This window comes from Dicentrarchus labrax, unplaced genomic scaffold, assembly GCF_905237075.1.
Source record: "Dicentrarchus labrax unplaced genomic scaffold, dlabrax2021, whole genome shotgun sequence".
NCBI lineage: Eukaryota > Metazoa > Chordata > Actinopteri > Moronidae > Dicentrarchus > Dicentrarchus labrax.
In genome coordinates this window covers 21,900,460-21,916,478 of record NW_026136718.1, presented here as the reverse complement: position 1 = coordinate 21,916,478, position 16,019 = coordinate 21,900,460, and the positions used below count along the sequence as shown (strand labels likewise).

Here is a 16,019-nt window from a genome sequence, read left to right as displayed (position 1 = left end):
ACTTTAAATGACATCATATGTTTTACCCTAACCTAATTAATCTATTTGGGACAATGGGTGAAGTCATACATGAGGATCCCTGCTGTCAGGTGGTGGGCATGAGACCACCTACTTATGATTTTTTCATGTGCTTTAATTCAGAAGAAAAGCAGTCATGAATAGATGAATAAGCCAAAGTGGATAAATATTTCAGAACGTGGCGAGTAAACAATTTATCCTTATTCTGCTTCCGCTTATTCTTACATCCCCAGAGTGATACTTACAAAAGTATGACAAAACTAACAGAAAATGAGAGAATAAGAGAGTATGAGTTTGTCTACAACATTTTGAGTTACAGCAATGTGTAAACCTTCATCTAAAAAAAACAAAGGAAAATGAATGATAGTAAAGAGGTTTGTTACAGTCCCAAGAACGTATATGTACCTTAAGATACCTTACCCTTTCCTTTTGTGTGTGCATGACCATGAAGCAATCTCCACTAACACATTTAAACCAAAGAAAAAGAAACTGCACAAGATTGGTTAAGTCAAACAACTAGATCAGATTAAATTTGACTTTATTGATTTCGACGGTTTGACATATACAACAGTACATAAAGACAGCATTAGCAGCCATAAAAAGTCAGACTGTGGTGGTGTTTTATGATCCAGTTCATCCTCCTTAGGTGCCTCTCTGAGCCAGCCAGCGCCAGGGGACTGATTTACTTGTCACACAAGGGGGACATATTTAGACTTGGTGCGCTGGAGATAGTAGGCAGTAAAGCTGGCAGGGCAGAAGATGACCCAGACAGTGGGAGTGTGGAGGACTAGAGGGGAACACGTAAGACACACCGGTTAACCTCCTGCCATTAAACCAGCGTTGATTTCTGACCAAGGGCCAGGGGACAATGGACTGCACTACACTAATTACAGACCATGACACGGATAATAGGAAATGTACTTGCTCTTTATGAGCATGAACAGACATCTGTATATCTATCTTTAAGAATTTGTACATGTAGCAGAAATAAAAGGTCTTAAATGCAGCTTTTCAGCAGCGTGGTCTATGCAGTTAACAGCATAAAGGTCCTATTAAAGCTGCCTCCTAATGACTGAAGGGAAGGAAACACAGGTAGGTATGAAAGTACATGAGTCAATAAGATGGACTTGGCTCTTCTCTTCTGTAACTAACTGAGCTTTAATGCATTTCTTATGTATGTAAATATGTCTGTGTTTATATTAACCTGCCCAGGTGTCAAATTTTAACTCCCTCAGCATGATCAGTGTAGTCAAAACTAAATGTGGGGATGTTTTGTGTATGTGTGCTATATAGGACAATTTATAGGGGACCACCAACCACAGACCACCATGATATCCCAGACTGAGAAGCAAAATGACAGGACAAGAGGACTTTCCACCATGAGTGCATACACGCATGGAAAAATATATAATTTGTTTTCACATAATGGTTTTCATTCATTTTTTCCTAGTTTTTTGAGCTCACAGCTTTCTCCAGTTGTAACCCGCAGAAATTAGAGCTCTGATTTCAGCGACAATGTAAATATTTGCCAAACAGTGGAATAGAAATTTGTGGGGCTTTTTTTTTTATATCATATCATATAATATGGCTATTTTGAAGCTGGTTAAAAGTAAATAAACCAGATTTGCAAAATAAAGTAAGAACAGAATTTGTATGAGACATTTACTTTTAAGGTGGTGTTTAGAAGTCTCTTAAATGACAGACTAGAATTTGTGAGGGTGTTTTTCATTTATTAGGTTATATCATAATAATGGCCATTTTGAAGCCAGATAAACTTGAATGGAAGACTAGAATATAATTTTGTCAAGTCATTTAATATATAAGAAAATATCCAGATAGGCAATATTAAACTTAAATGGCAGAATAGAACAGAATAGTATAGGCCTATCATTTTAATTTGCGGATGTTATATATAAATCAGATAATTTCATAAACATAAGTAATAATACAAGAGCATGGCAGGAGTTATTTTAATATATAAACACAAGGATGAATACTATAGATTTCATGATTTTTTCAAAATAATTTTATGAAGTAAATGCAGTATTATTTTAGGCTATAACTCTAATTCTCAGCTGTACGCTACCTAAACGGGCTTCTTCGAGGGTAAACTGGAGGCTTCAGTGTGTACAAAAACACTTTAAGTAAACAGATAAGGTGTAATGAATAGAAGACACGAGCTCTTATATTAGACAGAAGGTGTTACAGCGCTGTTTCAGGGGCTGCTGTCCTGGACGCTGTCTGTCCCGCCACTGACAGTAAAGCGGGTAACCAGATATTCAAAAACAATACGTCATCCCACAATGCACCGCGCTTACGCTCTCCTCTCAGCATTACCTCATCCCACAATCCACCGCGAGATTAAGAATCTTCTGGGTGGTCGTCAAGGCAACGCGCCTTATCTGAGGGCTGGGCCCGGCAGCACGACACGCCCTCCAGCCAATGGGAGAGCCCCGTCATGACATCATGGCTATTTTTAGAGAGGCAGCGGCAGCAGATAAGGTTTGCCTCCACGCTGTACCGCTCAGAGTATACACACAGCCAGGCAGAGGGAGCACCGCAGACACACGCTGCTGCTGTCTGACGAGAAAAGTTAAGAGCGCCTTTCATTCGCGGGCTCAATACAAGTGTGGATACTTTGCTCAAAGCCTTGTGAACTGTTACAACTCAGCACTGAGCAATCGACCGTCGCTGGCTGAAAAGAAGTAAGTCCTGATTCCTGTGTCAACAAAGTGCGCACTCAAAGTTTGGAAGTTTTTACGCACAGAGAGAGGACGTTTGGAAACCAGTGTTTTTTTTTCTTTTCTTTTCTTCTCGACTGATAAAGCAGGAAGAAGCGAACAGGGGGGACGAAGAGTTGTTTTGTAGCCTAGAAGACTTTATAGTGCATTGTTTTCGGGTTCTCTTCTATGTATACCAAGATGGAAACTACTTTCTATGACGACTCACTCAACGCTTTCTCCCAGCACGACAACGCCGGCTACGGGTACAGCAACCCCAAAGCGCTGAAACACAACATGACACTGAACCTCTCCGACCCGACGGGCACTCTGAAACCTCACCTCCGGCCCAAAGCCGGAGACATCCTCACCTCTCCTGATGTGGGCTTGCTGAAGCTGGCCTCCCCGGAGCTGGAGCGGCTCATCATCCAGTCCAGCAACGGACTCATCACCACCACCCCGACCCCGACCCAGTTCCTGTGCCCCAAGAATGTCACCGACGAGCAGGAGGGCTTCGCAGAGGGGTTTGTCCGAGCCCTGGCCGAGCTGCACCACCAACACATGCCGGGCACAGCCAATGTGAGTGTCACCTCAGCTGCCCAGACCAGTGTCAACACTGCCCTGCCTCCGGTCTCATCTGTTGCCGGTGCCACCGTTTACAACAACAACGCCGCCATGCGCTCCGACTCGCCGGTGTATGAGGACTTGAACACTTTCAACCCGGCCATCAGCACCGTCTCTGCGCCCAACTACACCACCTCAGCCCCGACTATGTCCTTCCCTGCTGCCCCGCCTCAGCTTCCCATCTACGGGCAGCCATCCTCCGCTCAGATCCCCCGGCTCGCGGCGCTCAAAGAGGAGCCCCAAACGGTGCCCGAGATGCCGGGGGAGACCCCTCCTCTCTCCCCAATCGACATGGAGAGCCAGGAGCGCATCAAGGCTGAGAGAAAGCGGATGAGGAACCGCATCGCTGCCTCCAAATGCCGGAAGAGGAAGCTGGAGCGCATCTCAAGGCTGGAGGACAAAGTGAAGAACCTCAAGTCCCAGAACTCGGAGCTCGCGTCCACCGCCAACATGCTGCGAGAGCAGGTGGCCCAGCTGAAGCAGAAGGTGATGAACCACGTCAACAGCGGGTGCCAGCTCATGTTAACGCAGCAGCTCCAGACCTTCTGAGGTGGTGTCAGCGGCGGCGGAGAGAGAGAAAAAGACTGTAGTTGAACGAAACGGACGCATCCTGTGATAGTGAGTGGCTGTATCTCCCGAAATCGTGACGGGATTTGGGATGATGTGGCGCGACACTGCCAGGACCGGGGACCGCGCTAAAAGTTGCTGAGTGCCATGCGCTCCCCCATTGGCGCGTCCCAGAGAGGGGCTCGGGACAGTGACAGTAGCCATGAACCAGAAGGGGATATGGCAACAAGCAGGATACCCTTCTGTCTCTGTTTCGTGCTGTTTTTTTTTACAGAACTGGACAGGACTGAAGTTTTCTTGATTTACTCCCAGCTCTGCATGGACCTTATCATGACCATCAAAGGGGAAATTCAGTATTAGAGGATTTAAGAACCTGCAATAGAGACTTTTCTTGCTGTAGCCATAATGGCCTCAAACTTGGTTGTGTTGGCCAACTCTAAACGGCTGAAAAGTTGTAACTAAAGCTGCCTGACTTCTGAGTTACAGTACAATGTACTTTTTTCTTAATTGTAAGAAATTAAGTTAGAAAAGCTTCAAGATTTACTTGTTTTTTTCTAAAGTTGTTTAATGGGGTTTCACTCATTGTTATATGTATATAAGATCAACTTGGAGTACTTATGTTTACCATTTGTAATAAGAATACTGTATAATTTTTTTATGTTTTGTCTTCTGAGCACTTCAGAAACTAATCGATATTTAAGAAAATAAACCAGATAAAATGTAGCAACATTGCCTCTGTGTTCTTGTAAGTGTGTGACAGAAAGAAAAGTGGGTGTGCCATGTCTGGAGCTCAAACAATAAAACATGTTGCAACATGTTGCAAGAGCTGCTAGATCCCAATACCTCAAGGTAAATTCCATTAGTGCTGGTATCGATCCAGGCTAAGTGATTGTGTCTCAGCTGACAGACCAGGATCACTTACTACTGATGTAGGCCAGTTCTGCAAATTGGGCTTGTAGAGCTTAAGATCTCCACTTTATGTCTCAGCACACAGACCTGCCTGAAGAGTATGAATATTATACAAAACCTCACATTGTTTTCAGGTGATGTGACACTACAAGTGAGTCACTGTAACTATAGCACTGTTACAATTACAACATGTTGAAGTAAGCAATCAATCTGAACTGAAGAAATCAAAGGTGATTTGACACATAATAGCTAACAGGAAAATAACAGGCCATCCTCCATGCTGTTTCATCATTCAGTTATTCAACATTACTTCCTGTCCTGTTGTGAATAAAAATGCCAGAATGTCAAAACAAGTTCAAATTAAGTCATGAGTCCTATATTATGGATAGATGTAGGCTACATCATAACACGTCACTGAATGTTAACTCATTAAAAGTAGCCCACTGTGGTTTGTGAGAGAGTATTCTGGATACATTATTATATAGGCTACTTATCATATTGTCCCACCTTTAATAAGTATGCCAAAAAAAGTAGCTTATAGGAACAAACAATTAACAAATAAATAAACAAACACCAACACCAGACATATATAATATATTCAGTCACATAAATAATTAATACAATTATGAAACACAACCTGTGTACAACAGCACTTATCACCAGTGAACCCAACAAACGTGATAAGCTTCATTCCTGCATAGACACTAATGACAGCAAGTGAATGTGGCGGGACAGGTCAGATATGGAATACTGGTTATATAGTATTGAACACTCTTCAGCCACCTGTACTGCCTACAGGGAAACACTAGAGGGCGACACAGACTAATTTACCTGGAAGATGAAATGAAACGTTGCTGCCTTCATGCCTCCACTGTAGGTTGGCTCATCGGTTGTAGACCTGTCACTAGCGATTGATGTAGTGCCAAAGAAACAGAACAGGTTATTAATTATGAGTGTTTGAAGTATATTTGTAGTCTGACTATGATACACAAGAAAGTCTAAAAGTGAAACAGACGTGCCTTTTAATCCTATTCTAAGTAGAACATTTTCTTTCTTTTCCCTTCTCTTTGTTCGTTTTCTTTGTTTCATTTTTTGTGTTTGTCTTTATCTTTTTTTATAAACCAATATGGAAGATTTTTCCAACATAGTTTGACACATAAATATATCTTTTTTTCTAAATATAAATTCATAAACAATGAAATTAAATTAATTCGATATCCATTATTTAATTTTTGATTTTTGATGATAAACCAATTAATGAAATTGATGATGTGGGTTTAGCTTTGTCCTTATTCTTTAGTTATGTTTAATTATGATCTGCTTTAACCTGTTCTGATTTCTCAAACTAGGGGCAGCATGACATCATTCCGGAAAGCGGAGTCCTTCACTACCATATTAGGAGAGGGAACGCTCGGAAGATCTACGTCACGACTGAGGAGGCGTGTATTACGGGAAGTGAATCGACTCTATAATCTCTGCATTAATAAGGAGACTTTACCAAGGGCAAATCAATGAAAGGATTACAGCGGCAACAAAACAAATCCTATTGGATGTAAAAAATTAAATAAAACAGAACAGATTCGAATTGAATTGGTATATATATACACTGAAAAACAGCAATGAACTCCTAATGTCTAAATCTATCTAATCTGACATTAAAATAAATTTAATATAAATCAGTTGTCAAGACTACATCACTGTAATTGTAGGTTTTTGAGGTAGCAACCTGTACTTTACTTGAATAATTCCTTTCTATGCTACTTATTCTACTTCATTCTACTATGTTACATACATAATAGCCTATATTACCATCTTGTAAAATATAATGCAGTGTTACAGATTAAACTACCCAAAGTTAGGACCAGGACTATCTTTACCTCAACTAACTACAAATAGATATTAGTAATAGCAATTAAATAATATAATTCAATATTACAATTTTATCAATCAAATTGATAAAATACAATTGCTTTAGGTTAAGGTTATCTTGAAACAACTACATTTCAAGTGTTCACCTCTCCTGATAATACTGTTGTAAAAAACACTGTTTACAAAATAAGATTCAAATTAATAAATAAATAAAACTAAAATGACGTAAAACAAGACAAGCTCAGAAGAAACATTGTCATTATTTTAATGACAAAGTTTAATAACAAAAAAGTACTTCTGTCATAACTCCCATGCTGCATTCAAAGAAAACTAAAAATGTTAGTTGGTCACATAATCTGACAAAGGGCAGGTTGCCCTGAACAGATCTGAATGGTTTCTGTCTGCATTTTGTTGCCAGGGCGAGGTGTTTCACAATGAGGTAGAAACCACACACACAAACAGAACCACAAGTTACAACAATGACTTGCTAGGTGTGAAGGCTAAACAAAACCTTTAGTTTCTCGGAATATTTAAAATGATTAAAATACTCAAGGGTTTTGATGCTCAGGCAGCATCAAACTATATCAACCCTTATGCTGTGGATGTAATCCGGGAAAAGAGAAGGGATCTAGTTTATGGGATCTCCCATACCGAGGAGCTCCTGGATCTTCTTGTCACAGAGGGGGTCGTTACAGCAGCAAAGAGATCCATCGTCTTAACCATGAGGACTCGCAAAGATCAAAACTCCAGGGTGCTGGACATCCTAGAGGCCAGAGGTGAAAGGGCATGCCGGAAGTTCTTCCATCCATGTCTTATGCTGGCAGAACCTGACCTCTATCAACAAATCAAGACCTATTTGGGTGGTGTGAACAAACGTATTCGAGACTCCAGGAGACAGCTGATTGGATATTTGCTGGAGAGGGACCAGGAGGGGATGGACAAAATAATTGACAGAGTGGTCACTCAGGGGACACATACTTTATTTGCCACCAACAAAACTAAGAAATCTATCCCTGAAAAGGAAGACAGAAGCATTGTGCCAAAATCAGAGAAGCATAAACCAACGCAAAGTAAAGCAGATAATCTCATCCACATGATTGCCACAGGTGGGGAGGTAATACTGCTGGAGGAGCTGTTAGAGGACACTGATATCAACTCAGTCAACTCCTCCAGTGAGACTCTGTTACATGTAGCTGCTGAGTACGGTCACCTGTCCATCATTGAGCTCTTGGTCCGTAAAGGAGCCAGACTGGACCTACAGGATAATAAAGGTCATACAGCTCTACATAGAGCCGCCAGCAGAGGTCACACAGAGATAGTCAAGGCCCTCATACAAGCCGGGGCCCCCATCTACACTCTGGATCTACAAGGCAAAACCTCTGTTCACCTGTCATCAGAAAATGACCACCTGAATTCTGTGAAAGTCCTGGCGAAGGAGGAGGCCAAGCAGTCTGAGAGCCACACAAAGGACATGTTTCTTCACATGGCAGCCATGGAAGATAACTGGAGGCTAGCTGAGATGCTGCTGCAAGGCGGGGCCGCTCCTGATGCAAGAAACCACCATAAAAAAACAGCTCTGTTTTATGCAGTTTCCCGGAACAATGAGAAAACAGTGACTGTCCTTCTAAACGCAGGGGCTAAAGTTGACTGTGATGTTATAAATGAAGCCATTAAGCTCAATGATGAATCAATTCTCCGCCTGCTGCTTGGTGAGTCTTTATTTAACATCTTGCTCATATAAGATTTCTTTTATGAGAACATAAATGAGGCCTGAAGCTACAAACATACAAGCTCACAGCTTATTTTGTTTAAACCACAGGTAATGCCAGAGGAGCTCTGAGTGAAGAAGCACTGGGTCCTGCACTCTTCTCAGCTGTTAAACAGAACCACAGTGGAGTGGCGACCGTTCTCATAGACAGCGGTGCAAATGTGAACATGTTAGACAAACAGGGGTACACTCCTCTCCTACTGTCAGCTGAGCTGGGGCACACTGACGTCTTCAGGTAGCTGTGCAACTAGGGCTGAATGTTGCTCTTCTAAACAATCATATAGAGGGAATCTGATAGCCACAGGTTATTATTATTATCTTCTAATGTTTGAAAAATATATTATTATTATTTTATCATTTATTTAATTATTATTATATTATTAATAAATTAAAGAGAGTTAGATACATAAAGACCAATTACACAAATAAAATAAAAAGAACATTTCTACCGACTCAATACACTTTAAGACATAAACATAGGCCTTCTGTTGAAAGCACATAACCAACCCATCAAGGTCCCAAATATGAGTAACAAATATGACAAAAAAATCAAAAAATAAAAATAGACAAGACAGAAAAAAGCAACCACACATATTTGATGGCAGAATTTAAAGTCTATATGTGAATATATAAGAATAAATATGTAATTTTTTAGCCTTGCATACACGACAGGGTTATGCAAGTCAGTGTTCTTTTTAAATAACCACCAGGGGGCACTGGTTTGATATATTGTTAAATGTTACACACTGTTTGATTTGATTTTAGCAGACAGCAACAAACCATGACATGTCCTACTGGGAACCAAAGAAGTTTCATCCAATTTCTCTTTTTTGTGATTTCCTACCTTTTGTTGGTTAAAAAAACATCTTACAATTTTTGTTTTTATTTTATTTATTTTAAATTTTATTGCATACCCACCGCAGTGGACCTCAGGACCAGTTTAGTGTGAAAAAATCCAAACTTAAATATTTAAAATTTAAGAGTCACTGACGCATAATTAACCTCGAAGGGGTTTGTGAAACAAAACATGTAGTATTTTTCTTTTACCATGAATATCAACAGTGGCTAACCACTAGATCTGAATAAAAAAAATGTGCTACTCCTGGTCCACAGAGGACAAGGTTTTGCTTGCTTGTCCCTGTCTGTTTCTCTTCTGTGTCTCTTCTTCTTCCTCTTCTTCTTCAAAATCTCTCACAGGTTCAAACTCATCCCCATCTCTGTCGTCATCTGACAGTTTCAAATCTGGATCGCCCTCAGTTATCTTGTAAACATTCATGTCTGCTTCAGTTCCAATAATGTGGAGTCATTAAGTTAATAAAGATGGTCCTGGTGTTCACTACAGTTAATATTCACAAAAGGGCTATTATTTCAAAACAAAAATAATTTAATTGCTTTAAGAACAGAATATATATCCTGACATGATAATAAACAAGAAAATATATATGTGATTATCATTGCAAAAATAGTGGATTCACCTCTCCTCTTTTAATAAAATGTGCCGTCCAATTGAAGAGAAAGAAAGAGAAAGTTCCCAGCATCCCAGCCTATCAAATGACATATCACAGGAAAGCCCAGGATATCCTCTTTACAGTGCAACAGGGATCAATAGCTCAAAAGAGTATAAGGTTATTCATATGAACCAAATGTCCACTACAGAGGACACAAGTCAGTGGGCTGGGTCCCAGGAGGAACAGAACGTACAGTACAATGACACAATGACACAAATATGGTGGGTATAATGGCCATATCCTTCTTAGTGTCAGATATTCTATATGTCCATTACTGCAGATTATGATCATGTTTGTCTTTATATGTGTCCACAATTTACCTTGTCCAATATGATTTTGTTGGATAGCATAAGCTGCTTGCTCAATTTATCGTATTTACTTTGAGTCAGCCTTTTTTCTGTGTTGTCCAGTTCATCTTAAATAATGACCTCTTTGTCATTTCAGAGTGCTAGTAGTAAAACAGGCCAAACTGGATGCTACTTTATCCGACCTCTCCTCAGCGTTGCACCTGGCTGTCCACAGTGGCAGTGTGTCCATAGTGCAGACATTGCTGGAAAAGGGAATAGACCCCAACATTACTGGACCTAAAGCCCAAATCCCTCTACACCTGGCAGCTCAGTACAATAGGCCCGAATTAGTGGATCTGCTGTTAAGAGCTGGAGCACAGGTAATCGTCAAACTAGCTGGTCATTTCGTAGATGTTCATGTTTGTAGAGACTGAGGATTGTGTGTCATTTCTTTAGGTAAATGCAGTAGCCCAGGATGGGTTAACCCCACTGCATATAGCCAGTCAGCAGGGCCATGCAGACACAGTGACCCAGCTTCTTCAAGGCAAAGCAGACCCAGGGGTCAAAGACAAGCTGGGGAGGACAGCCTTGCACTGGGCAGCCTCTTCCAAGGGAGAAAGCTGTGTGGTAGACTTACTGCTGTCGGCCAAAGCCAACCCAAACACCACTGATAATGAGAAAAAAGCTGCCCTCCACCTGGCTGCCATGGAGGGGAAAGTGGATGCTGTCACTTCACTGTTGTCCAACAAGGCAAAGGGAGGGGCTAAAGACATGGATGGCTCCACGCCTCTCCATTACGCAGCTGCTGGTGGGCACACCAGCGTGGTTTCAGCACTTCTACAGTTACTCAACAACAAGGGGATAGACGAGAGGAATGCATGGAGGAAAACGTCACTTCATGCTGCAGCTGAGAAAGGCCACGATGGTGTGACGGTGCTGCTGCTGGAGGCCGGGGCAAAGATCAACAGCACAGATCACAATAAAGACACTCCTCTGCACTGTGCTGTGCGAGGCGGACACCAGGAGGTAGTGAGGAGGCTTGTAAACTGGGGCCAGGCTGGGCACATGGGACGGCGGAAAAAAGTGAATCTGCAAGCTACCAATAATGTGGGGAAAACACCACTGCAGGTGGCACAGAGTGGAGATACACCAGAACATGAGGACATTGTAACTTTACTCATGAGAAAGATGTTTCTTATCAAATAAAGGGAGAAAAGTCAAGAGAGTAAATAACAGGAACTAATATCACATCTCAAACCTTGCAACATATGTGAAAGGTAAAATAAATAAAGGTAAATAACAGAAACAATTGCATGAAATACATTATTCTTGTTTGGACATTAGCATAGAGAGCAATATTTGGTGTTGAGGTCTTTTATCTTTCGGGTAATGAAGCAAGTATGTAGTAATGTCCAAAACTATCCTAGTGTTCGTGAACAGTGAAGCAGATAAAAGTTCGGAAACAGATCTCAATGAAAGGGTTGAATGGAGAAAGAAGATTTATTTTTTTTGGGTCAGTATCACACTGTCCTCTTCATACAAAGTAGCCATGAATCTTATAGCAAAAGAAAAACTCTGTATACACATGATGGACCACTTCAAAAACTAGGGCATAAATTAAGAGAATACCCACTTCTCCAGGCACCACTACACTGCTGCATGATGGCCACTTTCAGTCTAAAAGATTATATTTAGTATATTCATTTTAAGTTTAGTCTATTAGTCAGTTGGTTGGTCCACACTGAAATCTCTCAATAACCGTTGGATGGGTTACCGTGAAGTTATGCACAGACAGTCATGATCTCCAGTTTATGAATTCTTATGATTTTGGTGATACAACAGGGTCAACAATGTCACTTCGTGTTGAGTACATTTAATTTTGTTTATTTACACTTTGCATATATTCACATGTACAATGTTGTGATGTTCGGTGCTGTGTTTTCTGGCTTTGCTGTAGTTGCCATGTGTCATTGCCCAGTGGTTAAAAAATATGCTTATAAAGAGATCTTATTCTTTATTTCACATACCCGTTATCAGCAAAAAATAATGCAATGTGCTGATCAGGCAGATCTGCTGGAGATGTGTATCTGCCGTTCCTATGATGTGTTTCTTCCTCTCTGATTGTTGATAAAAAGACCGAACAGAAATCAACTGACACCAAAACCAAAACCACTGGCTACCCTGAGAAGACCACGTGGGACTTTTTTTGGCATCTAGTTTTGTGTTTCTTCACGCAGGCAACATTTGCAGTTCCTCTGAATTATTTTGCATCCCCCTCATTACTTTCCATGTCTGTTATGTTCTGAATCAATGTCTGGCATCAGAAAATGCTTCATATTATATAAAACATGTTTTAAAGGAATGCAAAAAACATTACGCAGAAAGAAATACCATATAAGTACCTCAGAAAGATCAAAAACCAAAACGCCATGATTTTCCTAGACATTGCTGTCAGATTCCATTGTATTGACATGAGAGGGTGTCATGGAAATACCTTTTCAGTGGTCAGTTATCAATAAATTAAATGATTAGTTTTGGATTTTAATGATGAAACTACATAAAAATAAAATTAATCAATTTAGTTAGTGACAGTGAGCAATTTGATCATCATTTCTTAAACATATTTTACAAATTTAAACTCAAATTTGATTAATCACTTGATTAACATTGGTTTTAGGTATGAGTGGTAACGGCTATTTAATAATGTTAGAAAACACACACACACACACACACACATTGTGAGATCCCTCACTGACACTGACTCTTAAACCCACCCTGTATATATGCATTGCATTAATGCACTCCTGTTTTCTGTACAGTTTCTTATCTTTATTTATTCACATTTTAGAGGTACTATTTTTTGTGTGTGATTGTTGTGTGATTTGTATATTTTTGTGTGATTGTATATTTTATGCTCCACTGCACCAAGACGAATTCCTCGTATGTGTAAAAACCTACCTGGCAATAAATCTGATTCTGATTCTGATTCTGGTAAAGATTTCAGACTTCAGCTAGTTTGTTTCAAGTCACATAAATAAATAAAACCTCACTCCCACTCTTATTTGACTGCATTTTTAATTTGATGTTCTTGAACTGATTGGATCCTTGATTTTTCCATGCTCCATGAAACTGCACAACATAAGCAATCAAGTCAAATAATAATGATATGGTATTATCATTATTAATATCATGATTATTATTAATAATAATACGGTTGTTATTAATGACAATAATAATAACTTAATTTGTATATAAAAGCAACAACTGTTTTTTCGCATCCACAACTGCATGTTTATTCCCCAAAACACCTCCGCCACAAAATAATCTATTAAACGTCTGTTTCAGGTAAAGCAACGTATCAGTTATTCTTTGGAAATAACCACATGGCACAAATTGTTGGTATGTAGGCGTTTCTTTCGACCCGGACACATCAGAAGTGATGCACTTTGCAGTTTGTAGCTGCATCGATGCAAACACACAAAGTGAGAGTGGGAAGGGGCAAGGTGCAGGGGCCGGATCGGACGTGGTCCAAGTCACTTAGCTCTGTCATTCACTCATATGGCTTTTCCTACCACAGCTATGTAGATGACATTCAACTAATTCTGTGTTTCAATCAATTCCAGCATTTTAAAATTCTGACAGTTACGCTTTGCAGAACAATGACGATTCAATTTGCAACAGGAACAAATCATGGCGAAGAGGAAGAAATGGCCCAAAGCTCCCTGGTCCATAAAAAAAACATAAATGAATAAATAAATAACTCTTATTGACTTATTATCTTCTACATGTAGCACTTCAGTACTTAGCACAGTTCAGCATATTTGAGGGAGTTGATGTAGGCTACTTGCAAGATTCTTGCAATTTTGGGGGTGTCTACTTATTGTAAATCCCTTTGGACAAAAGCATCAGATTAACACATGTAATGCAATTAACTCACTGGAATTGCTTTTATGTAAGGTAACATGAGGTCAGATTACCGTGGCTCTAAAAACTGAGTCTGGCCCACAATGACTGAATGAATAGCTGATAGCTAAAACGCTTCATTATGTAATGTGAGTGCAGTAATGATAAAAGGCTACATGAGAGGCAAACCTTTAAAACTATATGTCATTTTATTAGGGACCTCGCAAGCGACCGCTGGAGGTCCCTATTGTTTTTGCTATGTTTCTTCTTACTTATTATTATTTTTAGCACTTTTGATTGCGTTTTTGCCCCCCTGAACATATACGAAAAGTCAATTTTATTTGGCAAAGTGGTCAGGCCTGGTGAAAAATTTTATATTCTATGCGTCGCTTTCGGGTTGGCCAGTAGGTGGCGCTACTATCATAAAAAATGCGTTTAGGCTAATAACTTCTGCATAGTTTGTCGCACATTCAAAAAACTGGTATCCACGCGTTCGGTGAATGGAGCTGAATCCCTCCATATAGGCCCCGCCCACTTCCGCCTAGAATTTTTTTTTGTTAGAGCACGAAATGTCCTTAAACTACTTTTTCGTGTTCCTCCGACACGCTTTGTCCGATTAACACAAATTTTTTCACCTAGCACCTGGGGACCGCCCTGGCAAAAAAAGTAATTTTAACATTTTTGAAATTTCAAACAATAAGCACGCTATAACATTAGCACTTCCTGTGGATTTTTCGTCAAAAAAGGAAGAGGACCATTTCTTAACATTGGTATGTTCGATTGACACCAAACTTGGGTGCATAGTTCCACATGTCCTCCTTAGGCACCGTGCACAATTTCAGACCATTACCACTAGGTAGCGCTCTTTAAAATGAAGAAGTTTATATCTCTGCAACGGCACGTGTGATTAAAATGAAACTTGGTAGGATGCTTGCCCATGGCTCCCTGAGGCTCACCAAAAAAGGAAAAAAAATCAGGCCACTGGGTGGCGCTCTGGTGGCAGGATAAATCACTGTGCGGAGACCGTAATAGTTATGAATATGAAATTCACAGGGCACGTGTAGAGTAGTGCTGGAAGCTCACATACCAAAAATCGTGTTTGTCGTGTGTGTAGCGCCCCCTACAGGATAAAAAAACAGCAGCCCCAGTGCCACATTTCACCGATATGTATGAAACTCGGTAGCCACGTGTAACATGCCAGGACGTACAAAAAAGCCTCTTGGACTCATACCCGAAACCCCACAGGAAGTCGGCCATTTTGATTTAAAGTTTCACTTTCGGTGAACTTTTCGCGTTTTATTTGAACGAACTCCTCCTAGGGAATTTATCGGATCTACTTCAAATTTAATCAGCACAATCTAAAGTCATTCATGATTAAAAGTTGTGCTAATTACGACATTCCGTCAAACGGCGTGTCCGTGGCTTGGCATCAAAGTCAGCCATTTTTCATTCCGTGCTCATTTTCTGTGATTTTTTGCCTTGTATTTGAACGAACTCCTCCTAGGGAATTTATCGGATCAACTTCCAATTTAATCAGCGCAATCTAAAGACATTCATGATTAAAAGTTGTGCTATTTGCGACATTCCGTCAAACGGCGTACCCGTGGCGTTGCGTTGAATTTCGACCATTCACCATAAACAGATAGTACTCAACTTCAGTGTACAGTCCCACCCTGAACACGTCCTCATAACTTCAGCGTACATGATCCAATCTCAATGAAACTTCACGTGTTTGACAACAGTCCCACCCTGAACTTGTCTACATGACAATATTCAGACATAGTGATAGCGCCACCTTCTGGCAACAGGTGGTAAGCGCTGCATGGCGATTTTGTGCTGCGTTACG

At 40.4% G+C, this 16,019-nt stretch overlaps 2 protein-coding genes and 1 long non-coding RNA gene across 4 annotated transcripts; 2 read left to right on the top strand and 1 right to left on the bottom strand.

Moving 5' to 3' along the window:
• Positions 1 to 539: 539 nt before the first annotated feature.
• LOC127350349 (uncharacterized) lies at positions 540 to 5,705 on the bottom strand. The gene is made up of 2 exons (XR_007880552.1): positions 5,670 to 5,705; positions 540 to 805 (listed from the first exon to the last, which is right to left on the bottom strand). It is a non-coding gene; the product is annotated as an uncharacterized LOC127350349 (long non-coding RNA).
• jun (Jun proto-oncogene, AP-1 transcription factor subunit) lies at positions 2,530 to 4,652 on the top strand. Of its 2 annotated transcripts, XM_051376865.1 has the most exons (2): positions 2,530 to 2,723; positions 2,985 to 4,652. In XM_051376865.1, the coding sequence occupies exon 2, from the start codon at positions 3,036 to 3,038 to the stop codon at positions 3,909 to 3,911; it is 876 nt and encodes a 291-aa protein (XP_051232825.1). In that variant the 5' UTR covers positions 2,530 to 2,723; positions 2,985 to 3,035; the 3' UTR covers positions 3,912 to 4,652. The 2 variants fall into 2 exon arrangements, with proteins under 2 accessions (XP_051232825.1, XP_051232824.1); XM_051376864.1 differs by having other exon boundaries at positions 2,530 to 4,652.
• Positions 5,706 to 6,817: 1,112 nt separating the features above from the next.
• On the top strand, positions 6,818 to 13,331 carry caiap (CARD- and ANK-containing Inflammasome Adaptor Protein). The gene is made up of 4 exons (XM_051376863.1): positions 6,818 to 8,416; positions 8,527 to 8,710; positions 10,428 to 10,650; positions 10,727 to 13,331. The coding sequence occupies exons 1-4, from the start codon at positions 7,243 to 7,245 to the stop codon at positions 11,474 to 11,476; spliced, it is 2,331 nt and encodes a 776-aa protein (XP_051232823.1). The 5' UTR covers positions 6,818 to 7,242; the 3' UTR covers positions 11,477 to 13,331.
• The last annotated feature ends 2,688 nt before the right edge of the window (positions 13,332 to 16,019 follow it).

Bases quoted from the DNA above. Each gene is read 5' to 3' on its own strand.
- caiap (XM_051376863.1), top strand. From the start codon at position 7,243: ATGATTAAAATACTCAAGGGTTTTGATGCTCAGGCAGCATCAAACTAT. The intron at 8,417-8,526 runs GTGAGTCTTTAT...TTTAAACCACAG, and splicing joins AATTCTCCGCCTGCTGCTTG to GTAATGCCAGAGGAGCTCTG. The intron at 10,651-10,726 runs GTAATCGTCAAA...TCATTTCTTTAG, and splicing joins TGTTAAGAGCTGGAGCACAG to GTAAATGCAGTAGCCCAGGA.
- jun (XM_051376864.1), top strand. From the start codon at position 2,928: ATGTATACCAAGATGGAAACTACTTTCTATGACGACTCACTCAACGCT.